Source organism: Lonchura striata, chromosome 4 (assembly GCF_050655825.1).
Source record: "Lonchura striata isolate lonStrDom1 chromosome 4, ASM5065582v1, whole genome shotgun sequence".
NCBI lineage: Eukaryota > Metazoa > Chordata > Aves > Passeriformes > Estrildidae > Lonchura > Lonchura striata.
In genome coordinates, this window is record NC_140706.1 from 24,195,025 (window position 1) to 24,218,158 (window position 23,134).

At 37.6% G+C, this 23,134-nt stretch overlaps 1 protein-coding gene across 1 annotated transcript in view; it reads left to right on the forward strand.

Annotated features, from left to right (window-relative positions):
- The first annotated feature begins 21,840 nt into the window (after positions 1-21,840).
- Positions 21,841-23,134, forward strand: part of GRXCR1 (glutaredoxin and cysteine rich domain containing 1) — a 36,469-nt gene continuing 35,175 nt past the window's right edge. The window contains exon 1 of the mRNA XM_085577840.1: positions 21,841-22,522. Coding sequence (XP_085433966.1) covers positions 22,076-22,522 — 447 coding nt within the window. The 5' untranslated portion in view covers positions 21,841-22,075. The remainder of the gene's footprint in view (positions 22,523-23,134) is intronic.

Sequence of the window (23,134 nt, forward strand, 5' to 3'; positions counted from 1 at the left end):
TGTGTTCAAAATCAACTGTATTATTATGCTGTAAATTTGACTGCAGAAGGAATGAAGCAATTTCTCATGTGTATCACTTTTTCCTGTGTGTGTATTTCTTTTTCCTGATTGCAAGAATCCTAAAATATTCCTTTAATCTCTGGAGGACTTCAAAGATTAAGGTAAAGAAATCATGCATGATGTGCTTGAAAACTTGGCTAAGTAAAAGTAGCATTAAGTTATTTATTTTTTACAGTGGTGTTGATGTATTTGCCATACTGGGATTTACAATAAATAGCCTGCTTCTGCAATTTTAATTAAATATGACTGGCTTAAAATGTGAAAGTGGTAAACAGGAATTACAAATTGTTGTTTGCCTGAGGATGGGATTTAGAAGTTGTCACTTAGAGACACTTTTTAAACTTTAGATTGGCTGTTTCAATACATAGAATATGAATTAAACCCAGAAAAGATACTCAGTCACTTGTGGACTCATGGAGCTGAATAAATACTGAAGGACACATAGTAAAAAAAAAAAAAAAAAAAAAAAGCATGACAACCTCAGCAGCCTATAAAGGTCTTGCTTATAAAACCAGAGGTGGCCTCTGTACACCAGTTTCCATTATGCCAGCTCTGTCAGTGGAACATTGACTATCATATTAACATTGTCAGAGAGCTTTGCATTAGAAATGATTCACAAACCTTGTGGTAATGGAGATTGTTTGCAAGAAGTGGGGGTCCATCTTACTGTTAAAACAAGGAGGAGACTGTGCCATGGGTGACTTGCTGCTCAGCACTGTGCCTTTAGTTCATCTGTTAAGCACCTTATTTTTGTAACTGTGGATACAGAGAAGTTTTTATTATATATATTGTCTGCCATACCTTCCTCTGTGTCTCTTTGAGCACAGAGCTATAGTCCTGTGTGGGTCTCAGTCTCATATCCTGTGAGAAAGATCTCAGTTTAATATCCTGTGTTCCACATTGAGCTATGCCCAGGCATTGCAGATGACTGATAGCTTCAGAGATGTGCGAATATATTTGAAACTAAAAAACCTGTGTCCAAGTTGGTGTTTGTGTACAACTACAGATGGCAAAGACGCTCAAGGAAAGAAAGGTGCAATATTTCTTGCAATCTCATGTCTGAGAGCTGTGTGGTACGATTTATCATTTATTCCACCTGCCATATAAGTATTTTTTCTTCTGTATCAAAGACAGATACAATTATGATTTGCTTTCTTAGAGTTGGAAGGACTCCTCATAATGACCAACATCATGCTTGTATTACATGTCTGAGCAAGTAGGCACTTGCATGCTGTTGAGGTGTTTAGTTTCTGCTTCAAATAAACAGCTACGGTTCCGTCAATTCATAGGAGTGAAAAAAAATAATGTGGGCTGTTCAGTATCTTCTATGCCAGTGGCTACTGGAATGCTGTGAAAGTACAAAATAGGTGGATGCACTGTTGGAAAAATGTTGCCATAAAGTCTGAGAATTCTGTTTACAAGTTTGCTCGTTTTGGTTTTTTTTTCTTTTTATGTTTGTTTTTTTGTTTTGCCTTTCTTCCCTTTTTAAAGTTCTGGTTTCTTGGTAGGTATCTACTCAAATTCCTATATTTATAATTGTTGTTATCGTAAGATTTTAAAACCTCATAAAAAATAGGGACTTTTTTCAGGAAATACTGCTATGGTTGCATGATCTTTTTTTTGCTTGTTTGCTTTTGGTTTTGGGCAAACAGTTAATTTTCTAATGTTTTTTCTTCACGATGTTGTGAATTTAAATTTTTTGAATGATCCTTAATATTGTTGCTTCATTTTAAAAATTAATTTTTACATTTGCTGCTATTGCCTTTTCTAATGATGATTTTTCTCTAAGGAGTACAGTATGTAAGTATATTTTTTCCATTTTACTCACTGTGGATGTAACAGTGAAAACCTGCTCTTATTATCTTATATCCCAAGCATACTAAGACCTGGATTCTTAATTGAATTCTAAATATCTAAGCTACTGCAAATGATTCTGTCTCTTGTGGCTTTATATGGCATCTCACTGTATATATTTAGAGAATCTCAACAGATTTCCTTTGTGGGGTTATTCCATATACACCTTTCTGTTATTATTAATAAGATTTAAATTCTCTTTCTCAGAAAAAAAAACCCCAAACCAAACAAAAAAAAACAACCTACCAAACAAAAAAAAAGTAAAATCTGAAACCACAAAAATTCACAAGTCCAGTGCAAAAACTTTAACAGCATTTTACCTCCTGAATTTTTAAGCCAGATGGTCTTATTGCTCAGCATTTATCAAAGAAATAATGACCCAGTCACTGCTTCTCCATGCATTTTCTTGCCCTTAATGTTGTCAGAATCCTTTGTGTACTCTGGTTCTCTTTTTTGTGCATGTGTGAGCACTTGAGTTCAAGAAGAACTTTACCTATTTGTATATGAATATTCAGTCCTTGAGTTACTATGAATTCTATGCAGATATTTATAATTTCTTGTATTATTGTTCTACATGTAATCACAACTATATTTGTTACTCTGATTTTGCCATCAGATACCCCCTAAACAGTTCAGGGGCATCTGGTCCCAGAATAAGGCATAAAATGCCAACTTTATAAATCTGAAAGGTTCAATTATATGTGGTAGATGTAATGAGAGTCCACAGATTGTAAAGGTCTCTAAAATAAGCTTTCTGTATCTATTATATTTGGCTCAGAACTTTCTAGATAATATTTCCTCTTCAGTTTTCTTAATAGAGAAAGTCAATAATTTTCTGTATGTAGCCCATCTTTCTTCTTCTTTTTCTTATTCTTCCTATTGTACTTATTGCTTCACTTCTGTTTTTCAAATAGTGCTGCAGTCAGAATGAGTCATTGGCCAAGGACAACTACTGCAAGAGCAAATAAGGAGAACAAAACCAAGAAAAAAAAATTCAAATTTTTTCCTAGCAGAGACACAAATCTTTAATAATGTTTTCATTGATTACACTTTCTTGCTCAGCATTTACCCTAACAGAAAAAATTATTACAGTCTGTAATGCAGGACTGAAGCACTGATGAACGGTTTACTGCATCTATGAGCTACTTAATTAGAAGCAATTATTCACAGACTTTCCCGATGAAAGACCTCATTATTACAATAATCATATCATGTAGGTTGTCAGTGTTTTCTGAAATACCTTGCCTAATGGGGCTGTGGAAATTCCTTGTGATTTTAGTCTAGGAAAAACAAAGATTAGAATGAAGCCCTGAAATGTGGTCTGGAAGAATTTCTCCATTGCTCTGCATTAAGGCAGTGTAGCAGATTGCACAGCCCAGTGCACAGCCCAGAACAACCCCTCACATGGGGTGAGGACATGCTGCTGCCCAAGGAGGCTGTGACAGATCCTCTGCTCCTAGGGAGGCTGTGGCAGGACCTCAGGAAGCAGAATGCAGGACTGAGACGTGGGAGAAATGGAGCAGGTAAGTGACAGCTCTGCAGACCTCTGCAGACTGCCTGGGGTGTCAGGCTGAAACTTTTCAGGAAGGTAGAGAATGTCAAGTGTTGCTAAATGTCATGAACTCATGATGGCAGATGTTAACTTGTGGGAGGCAGGAGGAAGACAGCAAGGGAAGCAGGCTCTTTGAGGGAGCTGGAGAGCCACGGCTGTCTCATGGAGTGGAAGAGTCCTCACAGTGAAAGCCATGAAAATTCCTGGTGCTGCACACTTTCCTTGCACATCCAGATGTGATGTTGAGTTTGTTAGAGCACCACTATCTCAATCAGCCCAGAACATTTTTCCTTTTTGATGTTACAACTTCTGAGGCACGAAAAGGAGCATCTATCCATCTATTATTAGAAATGAAGCTAAGTGATTCTGTGGATTAACTAAAATCATGGAGAAAGATCTCAACCTGTCTAAGCAGTAAATGATCTGAACTGTTTTCTGCATTGAGATTGATGATGGCTGTCAAGTCAAGCTGCTGAAGTATCTCACTTAGACTTATTATTAGGGGTGAAATCCATTGACTGCTCAGGCTGGGTTTCATCTGGAACTAATGTTAAGTCTCCGGCATGTATCCATAAATGTCTTGTAAGGACAAAGCCCCAGCTGGCTGTGGTGGTGATTGCTAGATTGCTGCTTATAAGCTTAGTGCTACTGGGGATGTGAAGGTAAGAGTTACTGTCACATGAAAATGCATGTCACAGAAATGTGGGGATGGAGGAAGAAAAGGAGAGACTTGGGAAAGAAAGGGAAAGGAGGGGAAATGGATCAATCACCTTCCCTTGTTCTGGAAACAGCATACAATTCTTTGTGCAGTTAGCATTGTTCATCTAATGAAAAATATTTTAAAAATTTCAGTTTTCTGTGAATTTAGTATAAAATAGCAGTGCCTAGAATAGCACGCCATTATTAATTCTGAAATTGTTTCAAAGCCCCCCTTTTCCTCCCACTCCACACATTACATAGACACAGTTACTGTTATTTTTATGCATAATTCCCAGCATATCTGAAAATGAACAATGAAGTACGTTCATATAATAGAATCAGGAAAAAAAATTACATACAGGATTGAATTCTGCTTCAGTTACACAGGTCTAGAGCATGTCCCTTTTAGCTCTGGGTTGAAACTGGCTCAACTGACAGTAATAACAGTCCTTTAGCTTTTTCAGTATTTGAAAATACTGAAGGGAAATAAATGAACAAATTTCCATTGACTTGATTGCATGAAATATTGCGCAATCATCTGCTTTCCACAGGAGTAGACGTAAGGCTATAGAATTTTTTTCCAAGCCTGCCACCATGTAAGTGAGAAGCAGCGGATTTTGCCCGAGGTGGTGCTGCGTGTGCCCTGCTGATATGGAGCTGGTGGCAGGTGTGGAGCTGGAGCCGTGCGCGCTCCCTGGGATGCGAACCCTGGTGCGGTGCCTGAGTAGGTGTTATGACCTGTCTCTTAGGGAAGGGTTGGCTGCCAGAGAAAGGGAAGAAACTGCACAGTCACTCCCACGTTTCTTTCTGTGAGCTGGAATGGAGCTGAGTTCAGCAGAATATGATCTTGTGGGATTTTGTTCTCCCTAGGTATTTGGGAATGGTCGTCTGAGGCAGAGCTAATAACCAGTCAAAACAACTCTTAGCTTCACACAGAGAAAGTATTTGTGCTTATGCCTGTGATTGAAATTGATTTCACTTACCATGAGTCAAATATGAGTCATGATGAATAGAAACATAATTCACAATTGTCTTGTGATTATTTGCTCTTTCTGAAAGTCCCGTGTATATGCTTGGCAACTTTTTTCCCTAGTGTATCAATATATTTTAACCTACTATATTTAAGAGTATATATTTATACTTTTGAATCACTTTTTTTTGTTTTGTTTTTACTGCATGCTATATTATCTTCAGTACCTTTGTTCTACAGCTACTCATAACTCCCCATTTATACTGCCATAAAACAAGCTAGGTCTGTTGTGAGGGATCAAGGTACAGTTTTGGCCTAAGCTAGAATGGGGCTGAATGTTGTAATAATAAGATTATAAAATATTTCAGTTACCACTTTGGATACAAGTGTATTTACTCGCATTGGGTTTCACTGTGTACATTCCTTCTTGAGGAACTGGAAAATCAACACAGTCATATCTGTGTTAGGAAAGTGGGTCAAAGCCAACATGACCAACAGGCCTGGGGGGATTAAGAGAACAAACATGTTGTTTTGTGCCTGTGTTTTACGTAATCATAGAATTCATAGTATGTTAAGAAGTTGGACAGGAGCTTAAAAAACATCCAGTCCCAACCCCATCTGCCACTATGGACAGGGCCACCTCCCAGTAGACCAGGTAGCTCAAGGACTTATCCAACATGTCCTTGACCGCGGCCAGAGCTGGAATGTCCACAGCCTCCCTGGGCACTCTGTTCTAGTGCTTCATCATCAGTAAAGAATTTCCTCTTTAACCTGAATTTCCCTTCTTTCAAATTGCACCTATTACTCCTTGTCCTATTACTGTGAAATGAAATGAATACAATTGCCACTAAGGAGACATCTGTGTTAACAACCCAAATGCATGACAGTGGCACTTAGTTAACTCTCAGTAAGTAACATTCAGTTGGATAAATTCCACTTTTTTCCCTTAGAAATTTCCTTTATTAAGGAACTTAGTTTTTATTGGCAAATATCTGATGTTAAAATGTGTCAGACTAGTTAAATTGAGTCTAAACACAATATTTCCAAATTTTGTATTGTTCTAGGACTGGAGGATCACTGCTGTTTATTCACAGTGTGATAATGTAATGGTAATAAAGCCAGTCTCGGAATGAGGTGACTGTAAATTTTTTTAAAAATCATAGATCAGTGTTCATTGTTTGGGGTCATGTGATCATTTCTTGTCACATCCTCTTTATATCATAGGCCATTATATTACTACCATTTTCTGGACTAAGCCCAGTAATTTGGGTGTTCCTGAAAAGTATTCAACTTGATTTTAGGACAGTAATATGAGCTTGGCTTCAGTTTCCCATATTTCATGGTGTCTGAATGGAGCTAGGCACAGAATTGTCATGTCTAAATACCATGACACTGTGCCTGGTTAGAGATCCCTGGGCTAATTTTGAGCAAGCTGGCCCATACTCACTCTGTAGGGCAGCTTTATGCTGCAGTATGAGCACAGGTTCTTGAAGCAATTGAGGAAGAGATGACACATAGAGCAAATAACCCTTGTCTTTCAGCTGGGCACGTTTGCACTGTGCTGCTGCAGTTGTATGACTTCCCACTGCTAGCTTGGCAAACAAATACTGGCTAATGCCATGGCCAGGGCTGCAGCATGGCCACATTTTTCTGCTGGAGTATTTTCTCCATGAATAATTTCTTTCACTCTTGCTTGCATTGGAAACAAGCATGCAATTTATAAAAGCATGCACCTGAACTTTGTTAACCGTACTCTAAAACCAGGTTTATTGCTGCTGGATCCACTAACCTGTATTCTTTCCCTAATCTAGATGAATTTCTGAATCTCGTGTTACTCAGAGATATTTTTCAGATTCACTACTTTTCTGATTCATATGTTTTGGCCAAATAGGTTGTATTCATTGTTTCTAAATATAAAATACTACATTTTGCAAAGTTGAACTGTGATTTTGAGGTTTGGCTTTCACACAAACCCTGTCATGCCGCCTTGCCCATTTGTTAGTCCTTTCTTGATCTTTTTAATATGCACCTTTTTGATACTGTGTAATACTGATTTCTAGTCATATTTTGTCATGTTGCAGTACATCAAATGCCTTATAGAGCTGTGTGGATTACATCTGCTTAATTATTTTTAATCATCAAAGCTCAGGCTCTTAAGAAATGCAATTAGATTTGTTTGACAAAGCTGATGTATTTCCCATATACCATGACTGATTCCTGCAATTCTTAATCAATTAAATCATGTACCATTTCCTCCTTGAATTTATCTAGAAGTGATGTCATGCAAAAATATGCTCTTTTTGAATCCTTTTATTTTTCTGTTTTGCAAATACTTCTTACCATGACACCCATAATGGTCAGGACGTTTGTACACAGCAGCCAGGCAGTTGAAAATGCATTAATTAGTATATTATAGCAGTGATACTTGTTATTTATTATGCCATCATCAGAAAACACAATTAAGTTATTGTAGAGTTGCTATGGTTTCCAAAGGAAGACAGTGTAGACTAATTACCTCAAGATGCCAGATGGTGCTGAATAATTCCTGAGCAAATGCCTCATCACCTCTGCCTCTCCATGTTTGTATAGTAAACAAAACATGAATAAAATGAAGGCCGAGAATGCAGTGATTTCCCTTTATAGGTCTCCACAGGTTTGTGTTTGCCCTGAGCATATTTACATTCTTCAGACTATATTGTTTAAATTTCTCCCATCTGTGCAAATATCCTAATGAATGAACTGCAAAAAAAATAAACAAAAAACAACCATGTAAGAAAACTGCTGCTGGAAATCTTGACTCAAAATGTTCCATCTGCACAATACCTGCAATTTCAGCATTATCTGTCATGTCTATCCCAAGAATAGCTCAGGTAGAAAGATACTTTATCCTGTCCACAGGGCAAGTAAGCTCTCAGACACACTTTAAGCACTGTCTATACCCAGGGTTTCCATTTTGCCTAAAAACTTTGCAGATCATGAGGACATCCAGCACTGCAGCAATGCAGTGAACATCATTTGGACTGCAAGCCTGTAGGGTGCTCCACATATCAGTGTACATGCAATCATTGGGAATCAAAAGCATTACAAAGCTTAAGGGCATTGGCATTTGAGGCCACTCAGTCTCACAGTCAAGATTTTTTGTAGATCTGTGCCTGATCTCATGACAGCTTTATTTTATCATTCAGTGATCACAGTTTAATTTGGTATCTGCAAAACCTTTCATTATACAACCCGAGAGTCAGATAACTAGTTGAGCTCCAGGTGTGCACATGTAGTAAGTATCAAACTATAACTTTGCCATCAAGGGATGCAAAAAAATATAAGGCCACAAAGAAAGATCTTTGGGATAGTGTGCCAGAGTGTGTCAGAGAGACACATGCTGTAGTCCAAAATTTCTGGCTTTCTGTAATGTCAGTGTGTATAACCTGAACATCGGGTCAATACAATAAATAGGTTAGGCTTTGGGCAAAGGATGTGTGCCCTACTTCTGTTACCAGTATCATAGGATTGCAAATACATGGCCATAAGAAATGGCCTTTTAATTTAGTATATTTGGTTATATTTCAGAGTTTAAATTCAGATTTAAATTCAGAGTTTAAATTCAGTGTGGTTGGTCGAGGAAAACAGTCATAGAAAAACATAACAGCATTCAGAGTTTACCTATACAGAGACTGCTTAGGCTTTTCCAGATACTTCCAGTTATCTGATATTTCAGTTCTACAAAGCTTCATGGGTCTTGGTTTTCTCTGAGCTGATCCAAGCTCTTGGGACTCTGTGTTCTTTTAGCTGCTCTGCATGGTTTCAGTGATTCCTGCTATGGGGACTCTCATGAGCACAGCTAACAGAGACAGCTGCAAATGTGGCAGTTCTGCTTAGGGAGCTTCTGGGCCTTCCTGGGAGAAGATCCAGGATCAGTAATAATGGCTGTGAAACCTCTGAGAAACTTAAGGGTGGCTGCTGCTGTCAGGTGAAGATGAGGTAAGAGGTGATAAAAGGGTGCACAGTGTCCACACCTAGTCCTAAGGTAAGTGCAACTCTGGAGAAGCAAAAGGATTGAAACTGGTGACTTCTAGCACCAAGAGGAAGGATCCTGCCCTATCTAGGGGCTTACAAGTACAAGAAAGGTCCACTACACTCAAAGGTGAAGAGGAGCCAGATACACTTTCAAGCAAAAATCTGGTCCACCTCTGGCTCATAAGGAACAGTTTGGTCAAAGGAAAGGAAATGCAAGAGTGGCAAAAAGGTGATTCTGGAAATAGAATAAATTGGACTAAGGAGTGATATAAGGTAAACAAAACAGGATGGGGTGAAACTTCTGATGGGCAGGAACAAAAACAGTGAAACTGACTTGTAAACTGAGACCTTGGCCCATCTCCTGGGGTGCTGGAGGGAGCTCTTCTAGAAAACCCACGGAGCTTTCCATCACATCTATGTCTGAAAGACTTGTTGTGGGGTATGGTAAAGATAAATGGACTTGCAGCCATACTGGACTGATGATAGCTTAAAAAATTGTATGCAATAATTATTCAAAATTATGTAGCTAAATCAGTAATACTGATATGTCTATTATTTAATTATATTATTAGACAATTAATTACTTAGCAGTATATTGTTAAATAGTAAATGCTTAATCATTATTTCAATATTATATGTTGCAATCCTGCAATTTAGAGAGTGTGAGTTGACCCATAAAGCAATGGTGTCCAAAGGAAAATATATGTAAACCAGCAAAGATGTAAATATCAACTCTTACTTTGCAGTGTTGGACTTTAAGTACAAAATTACTCTCTGCCTTGTCAGATTGATTGAATATTTTAACAAGAAATTAGTTTAATCACTGGGCATTGCAATCATTGCCTCAGTTCAAGCTACATTTGTAAATGTAATTGAATTTCTTATTCCTGCATAACTTTTGTTTTGTTCTTGATTTCAGCAAAGGAAACAATAATTGAAATGCCCAGATCAAATGAAATATTACACTTTTCCCCTTAAAATACTAGGTTCTCAGGAACACTGAAGACAGATAATTTTCTCAGGTCAAACTGTAAAAAAGCACTGCTAAAGTATCAGCCAATTTCAATAGGAATATGTATGTTTCCCAAGAAAGCATATGAAGCTCTACAGTTAGTTTGAGAATAATACATATAATTCTGGTGTAATAAAACTATTTTATTACAGGACCCAGAGAGGTATGAAATCACTTCTTGCATTACACCATCTATTGATCATGAAATAGCAAATTGCATAGTTTGAAAGTTTGGTGGGAAATGACTTGGCTATGATCTATATTGTTCCAGTTAGAGGAACTATGTGTTTCTTTTATATAGCTGATAAATCAGGTCTTTCGGAAAATTAATATGTATATTGCTGAAAGTTTGCAAACTAGACAGTCTAAATAGTAGTTTTATTTTACTGTAAAAAGTAATGTAGAGATTCCAAGGAAAGATCAACAAAAGAGATCAGAAAGAAGCAGACAAAACAGCAAGGCTTGAGTGATGGGGAGGCAGATGAGCAAGAGATCAGAGCAGCGGAGAAAGAAAAGGATTATGAAAACTTTGCTTAATATGCAAATATTTCTGCTTTGACTGCTCCATTTGCCAGAATTTTTGAATTTGATTAAAAGGCTTTCAGAGAATTTGCCATAATAAAATATTTGTTCCTAATGAAATCATGTTCATGAAACTAATGGAAATTATTGCACCAATTAATATCTTTCTCATTCTGCTTTATTTTCTTGTTAACAGTGTCTTTCTAATGTGTTCAGATACAGTGTTTGCTTAAAGCATTCTTTGTATAATTGGGGGCATAAAATGTATAAAAATTGACATCCTTGTCTATCAGGAAAGAAATCAGTCCCTATTACATGAACAAATAATGGTACTACAGAGCTCATAAAAGCATGGAAAGGCATTCTGAGATAATTTCTTTTTTTTTTCCTCCAGATTTGAAAAATAGTATTTTTTAAAAAGTAGTAGTTTAACAAAATCTTTAGGCAAATACATTGTTAAAAATGTAGCTGAGATTTTAAAACTCAAGAACCCTGCCCTTAGTTCCTCTCAGTGTTTCAGACAGGAACTTCATCCCATTTACTTATGCAAATTATAACTTTATTCCCTGCTGTACTCTGTGTTGCTTTAAGATAAGTCAGAAAAAAAAAAAGATATTTAGCATACAAGCCTTTTGGCAAGTCAGTCATTATTTGTAAAAATTTGACCCAGGAGAGAAAATCTATAGATTTTCTATAGAGAAAATCACATGCAACTTAGTATTTAGTGGAGGAAAAATAATTACAATTTTATTTCAGTTTCTTTGCCACTTCTTTCACCTATTGGATCCTATTTTGGGTTGCTGTATAAGAAATCAGACTGATGCTGTACTAGAAGCTTCTGAGATTTTAAGACCCAGAAACCATTCTGACATTGAGAACTCCTGTGGAGATGCACTGTCTTCCCCTTTCATTTGCAGTCTGGTTAATGAGCCTGCAAATTGAATTAACTCAGCTGAAGTGCTCAAAATCCAAGCTGCAATGAAAAGAAAACAAGATAAGAGTGGAGTATGGTGGCTATACTAGGTAAGAAAGACTGAAATAATAATAGTAGTAGTAACAATAATAATAATAATAATAATAACAACAAGAAGAAAGGAATATGTGACCGAAGAGATATAATTCATTATATTGTACAAGGCAATATTAAACATTAAACAGTGTTCAAAAGTCAGAGTGCTGGTTACTCCATCAGTGAATCAGTGTTTCCTAGTTCTAAAGAGCAGTCTCTAAAGACTAGCTAAGTGGGAAGGCTTCATATTTTAATTTTTTCCCTGGTGCTATGCTATGTGCATATCCTTTTGGACAATGTGTGTCATCTCTTTTTTCTAAATAGCAAATGAATGGCCCAGGGAAGTGGCTGCAAATTGGAATCATAAATAACTAGATTTATGATAGCAACAATGCACTCAAGTGTGGGGAAAAAGCTGGCTCTCATTGCATCATTTGTTCCCAATGGTTTTGAAACAATCAGTGCCAGAAGAAAAAAAAGTAATCTGTCCTTCCAAGCTTTTCCTTCCTCTTGATCAAAAAGTACCTGTTTCTCTGCTGGCAAACTGAAAGGGAAGGTCTCTCCCTTTGCTGCTGGTGCCTCTGCAGCCTTCTGCACCTGCCTGGGGCTGCTCTGTGCCAGCATCACCCAGAGCCTGGCTCTGACAGAACCTGACATCCCTGCGCCAGCGGCTGAATCACTGCCCAGGCTGCTCATTTGCACTGACTCTGCTGTGAATTTCTCTTGGTATAAGGCAGTGATTTCACCCAGCTTCAGAGTGGCTTCATCAGTCAGTCCAGACAAGCATTTGCTGACATTGTTTCCCTGCTCACAGTAAGGGTTTCTCTGATTCAGACTGAGTGAGGTGATTCCTCAATTTGTTTGCTGAGAAAACAGAGAGCCTAGGTGATTTAATGATTCATCCCTCTTGCAATTACCTCAGCCATTAAACAGACCAAAACCCTCTGTCTGATCTTTCTCTGTTTGCCTCTAGACTCAGTTATAGTTCACTTTCAGGTGGAAAAGTAAAACCAGTCTCACCTCTTCTGCCTCCAGATGCCGTAATGATTTACCTTTGGGAAGTCATGGCTATTAAACTCTCCCCAGAGGCACATAAGAAAAGGCTGATATGTTTCTGATATCCTGAAGGTTGTATGAAACACCATGTAGGATTGATAACATTTGTATATACAGAAATATTTCTGTAACAAAAAATTATATTCACCTTAAATTAAAAACAGCATAGCAGTTCAGGGATTGGATGGCATTTCTTAACAGCTGATGGCTGTATGGGGAATCACAGTGTATGCAAATCATCTTCTTTATATAGGAATCAGTGTGATATGTTAAACAACAGCACTTGGAAAAAGCCCAACTTCACAGATATTTTTCCTTGTCTCAGCTGAAAAAACTGAAGACATGGAGAACAAATATATACTTATCAAATTTTGAATGAATAAACCTGCAGCAAGAATACTAGAGGTGACATCAGATAGTAACAATAGAACTAAATGAAAGTCCTTTATCTTATTTTCATCACTTTTATTTCTGGGTATGAAATGAGACCTGAACTACATTATAATATATTATTATTGCCACAGTATCTACTGTCTACTATCATAATAATGATGTGGTCTTCTGGGGAGAAGAAAATGATAAGAAGAAAGCACTGAATATATTTTTTTCTCCTATGAAAGCCATAAATGACTAGTAGTCATGTTTTTGGCTCAAAAATAAATGTCAGAAGTAGTACATAGTGGAATGCTTGAGGGAGGCACACCAGATGTGTGCTTCAAGTCAGATTGAGGGTTACGGTAGATGTTTGCTTGATCAGCAGCAGAATTTTCCATCTTGTTAAGAACCAGTAATTAAAATTATTAGAGAGATATCTCTGTCCAAATTAAAGTGCAAATGAGACCATATACCAAAGCCTATAGTATAAATTTTAACAGTAAATGTGAGGTAGAGAGGGAGAAGGAGAAAGAAATAACGAAAAAAAGATGCTGTGTATCCTGTGGATCCTGTCCTCTTTGTCCCCTTCTTCTGGTCTTAGTGGGGAGTGTCTCAGTATTGTCAAAATGTTGGTCTCTGTCTTGATGGGGCGAGGGAAGCTGAAGAAACAAAGAGGCCACCGGGTTTATATTCACTCAGGTTTGGATGGGAATGCTCAGGTACCTCCCCTGAGGAGTCTCACACTGGATGATACCTTGGATCATGGGACACTTCAGGAGTCTCTGATGATTTAGGGCACATTCTAAAACATTACAACCACTTCTCACATCAGTGAAATTAAGTCATGAAGGGGAGTTTTCACACAGTATGTGTGTGTGCATGTATGTATGTTTATATGTAGCTATCTATCTATGGGAGTTTTTAGCCATTATGCAAGGGAGGACATTGGCATGAAGAAAAGCACTATCCCCCTCACAGGATTTGCCTCTTGTCAGAATTTTCTCTTACCTTGTTCAAAATCAGCTGTAGCCTCCAGCCAAGGTGCACATGCCCTCTGCATCTGAGCTGTTAAATGGTCGATTGTTTGCATCATTAAACATTAACAGTCCAGTCTCTCCAAGTCTGCAAGTAGTAACTACCACAGAGGAATAAATCTGACCCAGAAAAGGGCTGTTTACATGTTGTTTGCTTTGATTCCCTCAGCGTGAGAGCCCCAAAATAACTTTTGTGCATCCAAAAAGCCTGGTTGGATATGAACCAACCTAAAACATTTCTATAACCTAAGACTAAAATTTAAGAAAACATAAGCCTACTCATAGTACTTATAAGTATTTTTAATTTCTCTATAAGAATCTCTAAGTAATTAAATTAAAACTATATAATTAAACTTTTCTTGCATCCAAGGAATTTCTGGGACATAAATTTAAATAAGACTACTCAATAATGAAGTTTAGAACTCAGAAATAGGACTCAGAAGCTGTTTAACAGAACAAAACAAGCAACATGTAGGCCTAACATACCTACCTTATAAAAAGAGCTATAAGGATTTTATGCCTGAAATGTGCACATATTTATGAGTCAAAAGATGACAGAAGTTTTACAGAATTTGAAATTTTATTTAGATGATGCTACGCAGACAAGCTATCCATAAACATGGATAACCTGGAAAGCGTACTTGTGGTACTTAATGAATGGTTATGAATCACATGAGAAAGAGCAGCACTAAACTGAATTTCCCTAGAGTGTTAGTTCTTTTCTATGTAACAGAATGCCAGGTCCTTTTACGCCTTATACTTGTCTTATTTATATTTTTCAACTAGCCAAACACAGAAAGATGGCCTGTATCTCCAGCGGGAGCTAGGAGAAATAGATGTATGAGGAATTTCAGGACAGGGTTCAGGAATCTCTGCTGCTGCAGAAACTGTTTCATGTGGAGCTCTGAGAATGGAAATGTCTCTCTGAAGCTTTTGTGCTGACTTTTTCATCTTTGTTTGCAATGAGGAAGGACTGATTGCAATACTTTAAAATGAACCTTGATAGCAGTCATTAGTAATTTTCTTTTACAAGCAAATACTATATCTCTTTTTAAAGTTCCTGGATGTTTCTTAGTCATTGAAACAATGATAAATGCATTATGGACACAGGAGGGAATATTCTTCCTAGTGAATCAGGGCTTCCTGTAGTAGGTTTTTCTTCCAAAGCTTTGGTATTTGGACTGGGACATGTGATGGAGAAGTGGTATCAGATTTTAGGTCAGATTTCAAACAAAAAAATATGGGAAGACATTTTCACATTTAGGAAATTTAAGCAGAATTTACAAGGACTATGTACAAATATTATGCTCTGCTATTATCTTCTAATCTCAATTTTTTTCTTTCTCAGCACAGCCCTACCTATAGTTTCCAGTGTGAATCCAAGCTCAGAGGAGCTTGGGCAGAGCCATTGCAATCATTAGACAGAAAACAACAGTTTGATATTTTTTTCTTTTGAGGGTCTTTAGCTGACCCTCAGATGTGTTGTGTGCTAGATTCTGGCATCCAGACCTCCTTCCCTGGGACTTGCTTGTCAGTAAGGAGGTGGATTGGTGCATTGGCACTTAATCCCACCCCCAAGCAGGATGTCTTGACTACATATGTGGCCCCAGAAACTGATGGTGTTACTCAGGTGGGTGGAACTAAATGTCTATTTTAATATCTGGCCTGTGCATCACGGGAAGGAGCAGTCTAGCTGAGTCCATCTTATGACATGTTTTTTTTTGTTCTCTGCTGAATTTAAGTTTTTTCTCTGTGATGATTCTTACCTACACAACAATTTTTTTAACAACAAAGTTTTCCTTTCCTCTACAAATTGCTGCTCTAATGGAAATATTTTTCTGTCTATTTTTTCCTGTTCAAATAGAACACAGGAGAAGATATAACAGAGCTCTTAATGGATCTTAGCATAGGAATTCAGTTCTAATCTAGATGGTAAAATTTGTATCCACCAAAAACTTTGGCATCTAGCTACAGGCAAGAGCTTCTGGAGAAACAGCTAACATTTACACATCTGTTATGGTAACCACTTACATGACTAAAAAAAGAAAGAGCTAGAGACAATGAATTTTTATACCAGCTAGATAAAAGAAGTAATAAAAAATAGTGCCTGTTATCAGTTATTTGACATGGATCAAAATTTCCAGCCACTGTTCTTACTACTAGAGTCAGTAGGCTATAAGTGTTTTCCAGGTCCTCCTGAATAAAAACTGGTCTTTGCCTTGCATGATTCAGATAAAATATAACATATTTTATAGCCAACCTTTTACTTTGACCAGAGTAAATAAACAAATTAAATCTGAAAGTACCATGTAATGACAGAAGATTTTAATGTACTGCTGCTTCTGTGTTTAGCTCAGCAGCTTGACTTCTATGAAAACCTACTGTGGAAAAAATAGAAATGAATGAACTGTTCAAATGGCTGTGAATTTCAAGTTCAGGATGCTAATTGATTGCATTTCTAAATGCAATGTAGAGCATTCCTCTCTAAAGATTTTGGAAATGGATGCTTTCTGCTCACCCTAGCAAAAAGGACAGCAGAAAGTTTCCCTATGTTGGTGTAGGTCCTTATGCACTTGTGTGCATGGCCTAGACACAGATTTTGATTTCCTCATCCATTTAATTCCGTCATTATATAAACTGAACAAAAAATGGAACCATCCTCTAATGTAAACAGAAATAAAGGCACATAAACCTTGACATTCTGTTTAACAATTGTTTAACAGAAGTTAAAAAAAATAAAATGAAATTACAATGTAAAGCACTTACCAAATGAATAATTAGGCATTACAATAGCAACAGTATGCTTGGTTTGTTCTTGTCTGTATTATTTCCATTTAGCAGCTGCTACACCTGACAAACATTTGCCAGATGCAAGAGTTCCCTGATGAAGACCTGAATGTTCTCTGAGTGTCTTCATGAACTTTACTACAGTCAAAAAGTTATCCTGGACCTCTAGAAAAGTAGACAGATGTTTTGCTGACTTAGCAAATGGGAATATTCCTTCTCTGAACAAGTGGGAAATGCACTAAATCTGTCTCAGATAGAAAAAACCTGGTCAGCATTCACTGTACAAATGATCTGCTTTTGTAATCTCTAAAGCGTGGAGCATGCTGTTCACAAAATTTACTTACTTGTAGCAAAATGAACAAACTCAGCTTACCACATATGCTTTTACCAACCAAAACACCCACTCCCCAACAACAGGAGGGAAATCCAAGTCCTTTGAATATCTGTGTCCTGATGATTACTTTGCTAATTTTGTATTAAGAATTAGAGATGTGCTTTTGATTACTACCAGTGCAATAAAGTTGGAGACAGTTGCAAACAGCCTTTTGTAGAGTGAAAGAAAAAAATTAGTATCACAAGACATGTCACTGTGAATTCATACCATCTGTCTAATGATGAATGACTCCTGTATGGTCGGTATCAAGTCAGCCTACAGCTTGGTTATATATACTTAGTAACCCCCAAATGCATCACACAAGATGGCCCTGCACACACTGTGCATGAAAACAGAGCATATAATGCTTTGTCAGAGGGGAAACTGGTCTATTAAAATAGTCACATATTCAGAAATGAAGAAGGCAGTTGCTGATTTCAGCCCATTTAATTTTTTTTTTTTTTACATTTTCTCTCCTGAAGACTCATTTCGTGATTCAGGTTCCATTTTGCTGCTATTTGAATGCCAGAAAATCTATTTTTTTATACATTTTATTCTCTGATCCATGGGAATGTCACAAGGTACAAAGTATCTTTTAATAGTGATTTTAAACAGCACACTCTAAGCTTCTTCAGCAAAGTGCAAACTATGTTTGCCTCTTAATACATGTCTATATACTCTTTCAACTATTTTGCTACAGTTTAATGTTATTGATTTGTGGTTCTTTCCAGAGTTGAAGCTGGTAGCGCTCCAAACTTAGTGAAATGGAACACCTAGCAGATATTCTCTACTTGTGTAAGCTGTAGAAATTGAAGTATGTATATGTATGATGAACCCTGACAGCAAGATTTACCTATATATTAAAGAAATTACATCAGAATTATAAATGAGATTAAAGTTTCTTTCTATTCTCTTCTGTTTTTTTTTTCCCTTCCTGGTACAGCTCTAATGATCTCACTTGGCATAATGTGATTGCTACTTTAGCTTAGTTTTTCATTATAAGAGTATTAAAGGCTTTGCGTCACTTGACCTAATATGAGTGATTTAAAAGGTAAATATTGGGACTAAATTTATTATCTAGACTTCCCTACTTTGTCATGGATGAACGATGTAATGAGTTGCCTCTGCAGGTACATTCTTTCATGGAGTGTGAATTCTCAGATGTCAGTCTCAGAGTAGATAGTTGTCTTTCAGTTTTCCATGTACAGCATTGTCCCCTGGTCTTCATCTAGTACTGGTGTCTTAGTTTTATGTCAAGCTGAAGCAGCAGAAGTCAACAACTAGCAGAAGCATCATCTTCTTTGATTTTTTCAACTTAGTGATATATTAAACATAATAAATCTGTGGATTTTATTTGCAGCAGTATTATTTTTCACAGCATCAGGGTAATGTGTTGGTCCAGTTCCTTGTGAAATGAAACAGTCACATAAAAAGGAATTGATAAAATAGCTTATTTACAAGTGTTTACTCTTTTTTACAGAGTGCTTCTCTAGTCAGGCAAGGTTTCTCTAGAGACACTTTATTTTCTGTGTGCTTTGACTGTATGGTTGCTGGAACCCCTGTTCTCAAATTAATCCGTGGCAGAACATTAGAACCTAGCTAAGCAGAAACAAAATCTAACAATAGCCAAATGATTCAGGAAGAGTAATAATTATGGACAAGAAATATCTCACTACTGTAAAACCCCTGAGTTTTTAACAGATACTGCTCATTAAATGAGATAAGCCTTGAATGAACAGAAGCATGTGTAAGGAAGCTAAAAATGATAAACAGAAATAATACAGCTGGCAGGCTGCAGCATCAAAATGCACAAATGGAGTTAGTTTAGGCATTAATACAGTTTTAGTCCACAGGAAGAACAGAGATGCTTAGTCAAGTTTTATCCTTTCTGTTGTTGTTGAGAACATGCACCCAGGCAGATGGTACAAATATGTGTATCTCGGGTTTTTGAACTCTAAAATATCTTGTCATGTATACAACCTGTTTAGAGTCTTCATCTGTTTACTACTGGATATGTGCACTTAGCTCCAAAGTCACATATTTGCTCACAGAAGGTCCACAGCTGGAACACCAGGATGAAATCTTATGCATGTAAATGCTTCTGTCAAGAGGCACCCTCCACTTTGCTTAATTATTTTTTTGCAGAGAAAACTGTGCATGCAGTCTCTTATCTGTCATAACCAGACATAAAAATATTTCCCAGTGAATAATAGAATCGCTATGAAACTAAACAATGAGCTATTTTCCTACTAACAGAGTAAAAGATGTGAAAAGTATTGAAAGTGTTTTTAAAATGTGATACTGATTAATTCTTCATTTATTCAATACTACATTAACTTTTTAAGTCACTCAGGTAGCATCAAGTTATTTGTGCTTCAGAAATGCAATAATTGCCTGCAACAGCAGTAAAATGGTTTATGTGAAAGGATATATAGTACCAATTGGAGAAGATAAAAATATTACAAAATTTTTGTGCAAAATATTTGTGTTACAGAAGTTCAGATTTTTTTAATGTGTGGCAATTAATTGAAAAAACAGTTAGTTTGTATTATTTAAATAAAAATGAATATGAACAGAGTTAATTACTGCAGGTTTCCAAGATACTTGACTAATCATGGAAATACTACGATACAGTTAACTTTAGCATAGGTAGCAGGCTAAGTAATTTCTCCAGATATTGTGCAGCCCTGTTTGGATAATTCTGTAAAAGATACTTTGAACTCTTCATTCTTTTACAGAATGTTCTTTGTTCTGAGTCACATTTTACTAATAATGAAATATATTTCTTGTCCAAAACAAAACTTGTCCACAAAAACTCCCGTGGGCAAGTGACTAGGACACAATCAATGTGATTCAGCATCCTCCTCCTCAAAAGAATTTCACAAATATTCTTATAAATTGTATTCAATATTAGTACAGACTTTGATACTCTTTGTATTTTAACTCCTGTAATTTATTATTTTAACCTATTTTTTCTGCATTAATTACAGTAGTTAATACAGTGAATCATCTTATTTTGAAAAAGTGTAGCAAACACTAGTGCTATGAAATGCCACTAATCATTGTGTTTCTATTTTGTGGATGGAAAATATGTAATTTTAGATTTCAGCCTTTAAAATCGTGATTTTATTTGGGTGGAAGAGCAATATTTTCATGCCTCTTGTTCAAAATAAAGTCAAAATATCCCCCACATAATTATTGAAAGATTTGAACCTGCATTTTTTTAAATCTTGACCAGAAAGTCTCAGATGCTTGAAGCTCTGCAGCTGCCTGTGAGTGCAGGCGTTACCATTCTGGGCTGGCTGCGCATCTAGGGACTCATTTCATGCCTGCACCCGTCAGGGGGTCACAGCCTTCAGGAAATAATTCAGTATTCATGAGTCTGGAGACAAAATGAAGCTGGAGAGAGTGTCTAGGGAATGTTTGTCAGGAAAGTGAGAAGGGGATTGAGTTCTTAATGCTGCATTTTTCTTTAAATGAAGAAAACACAGAAATAGCACTGTAAGTAGAAATTATGCAAACTCAGAAGCAGATTGGAGGTTTAAGGTGCTACTACATGATGTTGAGTAGACATAGCTAGAAACCTCAAGTGTGGGTAGGTTATTTTTATGTCTAGAACTGGGTGCTGAACACTGTGGCAACCATTACTTGTGATTTGCTAGGAGAGGGCAATATGATTCCTGGTGGATGAGTCCATGTTATCCTACTTCTTATTGTTGTTCCTTGTTGCCTCAATTATTTAGCTTTCTCCTACTCCTTGTTTGGATTCCCTTGCCCAGTCCCTGACAAAGAAGAACATACACTGTGGTTGTTGTGTTGTACTAGCTACCACTCAGTTTTATTTAATAACATTGTGTTATTAAATAAATGTGCAACAAATTCTGACTAATTGCTTCTCCACTGTTCTGCCAGCCTGTGAAAAGGTCAGCACTGAAAACCATCAAGTATCAGGTCCCTGCCAAATCTACATGAGTTTGTGTAAAAAGCAGACTTTGGTGAATGAGGTTTGACTGGTAGGGAATTTAAATGTTTTGATGAAAGAAATGTGCTCATCCTTGATTCAGGTGCTGAAGTTTTTCATTTTTTCCCCCATGTGCAATGAACATAAACACTTTTGACTTTGTAGGTCTTGTGAAAAACTCGTCCTCTTTGCCTTTTTATAGCAATTCAAACTGCTTTCATATAAACTTGTGTAATTGCTATTATTTGGTTTATTACAAAATCACAAACTCAGAGAATATTATGAGTTGAAAGGGATCTATAAGGATCATCATAGTCCAGCTCCAGGCCGACTTCCCTTCCCTTCCCTTCCCTTCCCTTCCCTTCCCTTCCCTTCCCTTCCCTTCCCTTCCCTTCCCTTCCCTTCCCTTCCCTTCCCTTCCCTTCCCTTCCCTTCCCTTCCCTTCCCTTCCCTTCCCTTCCCTTCCCTTCCCTTCCCTTCCCTTCCCTTCCCTTCCCTTCCCTTCCCTTCCCTTCCCTTCCCTTCCCTTCCCTTCCCTTCCCTTCCCTTCCCTTCCCTTCCCTTCCCTTCCCACTTTCTTCCTTAGTGCTAAAAAGTACACAATGTCTTTTTAATATTTAATTAATGAGATCACTTTACAGGTTTTAGTTTAAAGGTAACCATAGCACAAATGCATCCATTATTAACTGCAGCACCGCAGCAGCTTCTTGGGAACCCTCTTCAGTTTAATATGAGAACCCCTGTCAAGAGAAAACAGCGCTGATATTGTTGTTAAGTGTGACAAACTGGCAGATGCAATGGGCACCACGCTGGAACAATGCAAACTGCTCCTATCGATGGAAGAGGCGATGTTTAAGGGCGAGGTGAAGGCGGACAGCGAGAGGCTGCTGAGGAAGGTTCGGTTCCGCGTCGCGTCCTCGCACAGCGGGCGGGTGCTGAAGGAGGTGTACGCCGATGGGGAGGCTGCCGACTCGCTGGACTCCGAGTACGCCAGCAGCTCAGAGACCGACCAAACCAGCCGGCTGAGCGAGGTGGACGGGCAGCCCAATGGACACGTAGGGTCGGAGTGCGATGAGAATGATAATGAGCAGGATGACTTGCTCATTTTAGTCAGAGCTACTAAAGAGAAGGGGTTTGGTACAAAGCGAGTTAACATCCTCAGCAAAAATGGCACAGTCAGGGGAGTCAAGCATAAAGTCAGCGCTGGTCAAGCCCTTTTTGACAATTTGGCAAAGGTATTTCAGGTAGGTGGTGCAGATCTGCTGGCTGTAAGCTGTGTCTCTGTCCCTTTTAACTCCACACACTATTCTTCCCTCTGTTCAAACGACTCTCATTTAGGATTTCTCAATATTCTGTCTCATTTCCATTGCTATCCACTTGCACAAGGCGGGCTCATTGGTCCTTCTGGTCTAAAACATCTCCACACTCCATATTGACTGTGAACTTTGCTTTTCAAAATTGACCTAATATTTTCTGAGTGGAAATATGTATGTTGTGCTTCCCATGCCTGGATGAGGAAAGAAATGTGTCAGAGGATTTAACTGAGGCTTTGCTGGAGATCTAGACAGGTCTCCTGTACAGGGATGTGTCATGTTTCCACTCCTATTATATTAATTCTAATGAGTTTACGATGTTATCTACTGTCCCCTACATGTAAATATGTATACTTGCAAATTCCATTCCGTTTAATCTGCAGAGTAGGTCAAACTAGATGCAGGGCGGCAGCAATGATGGTTTTCCCACATGAAAATTTCAGGGGAATGAAATCTTAGTTGAAAGTCTCTTTTATTAATGTCTGTTTTCTATCTGTTTTGTAGAAAGAGCAGAATATCTGTATTTGAAACAGTATATGCCAC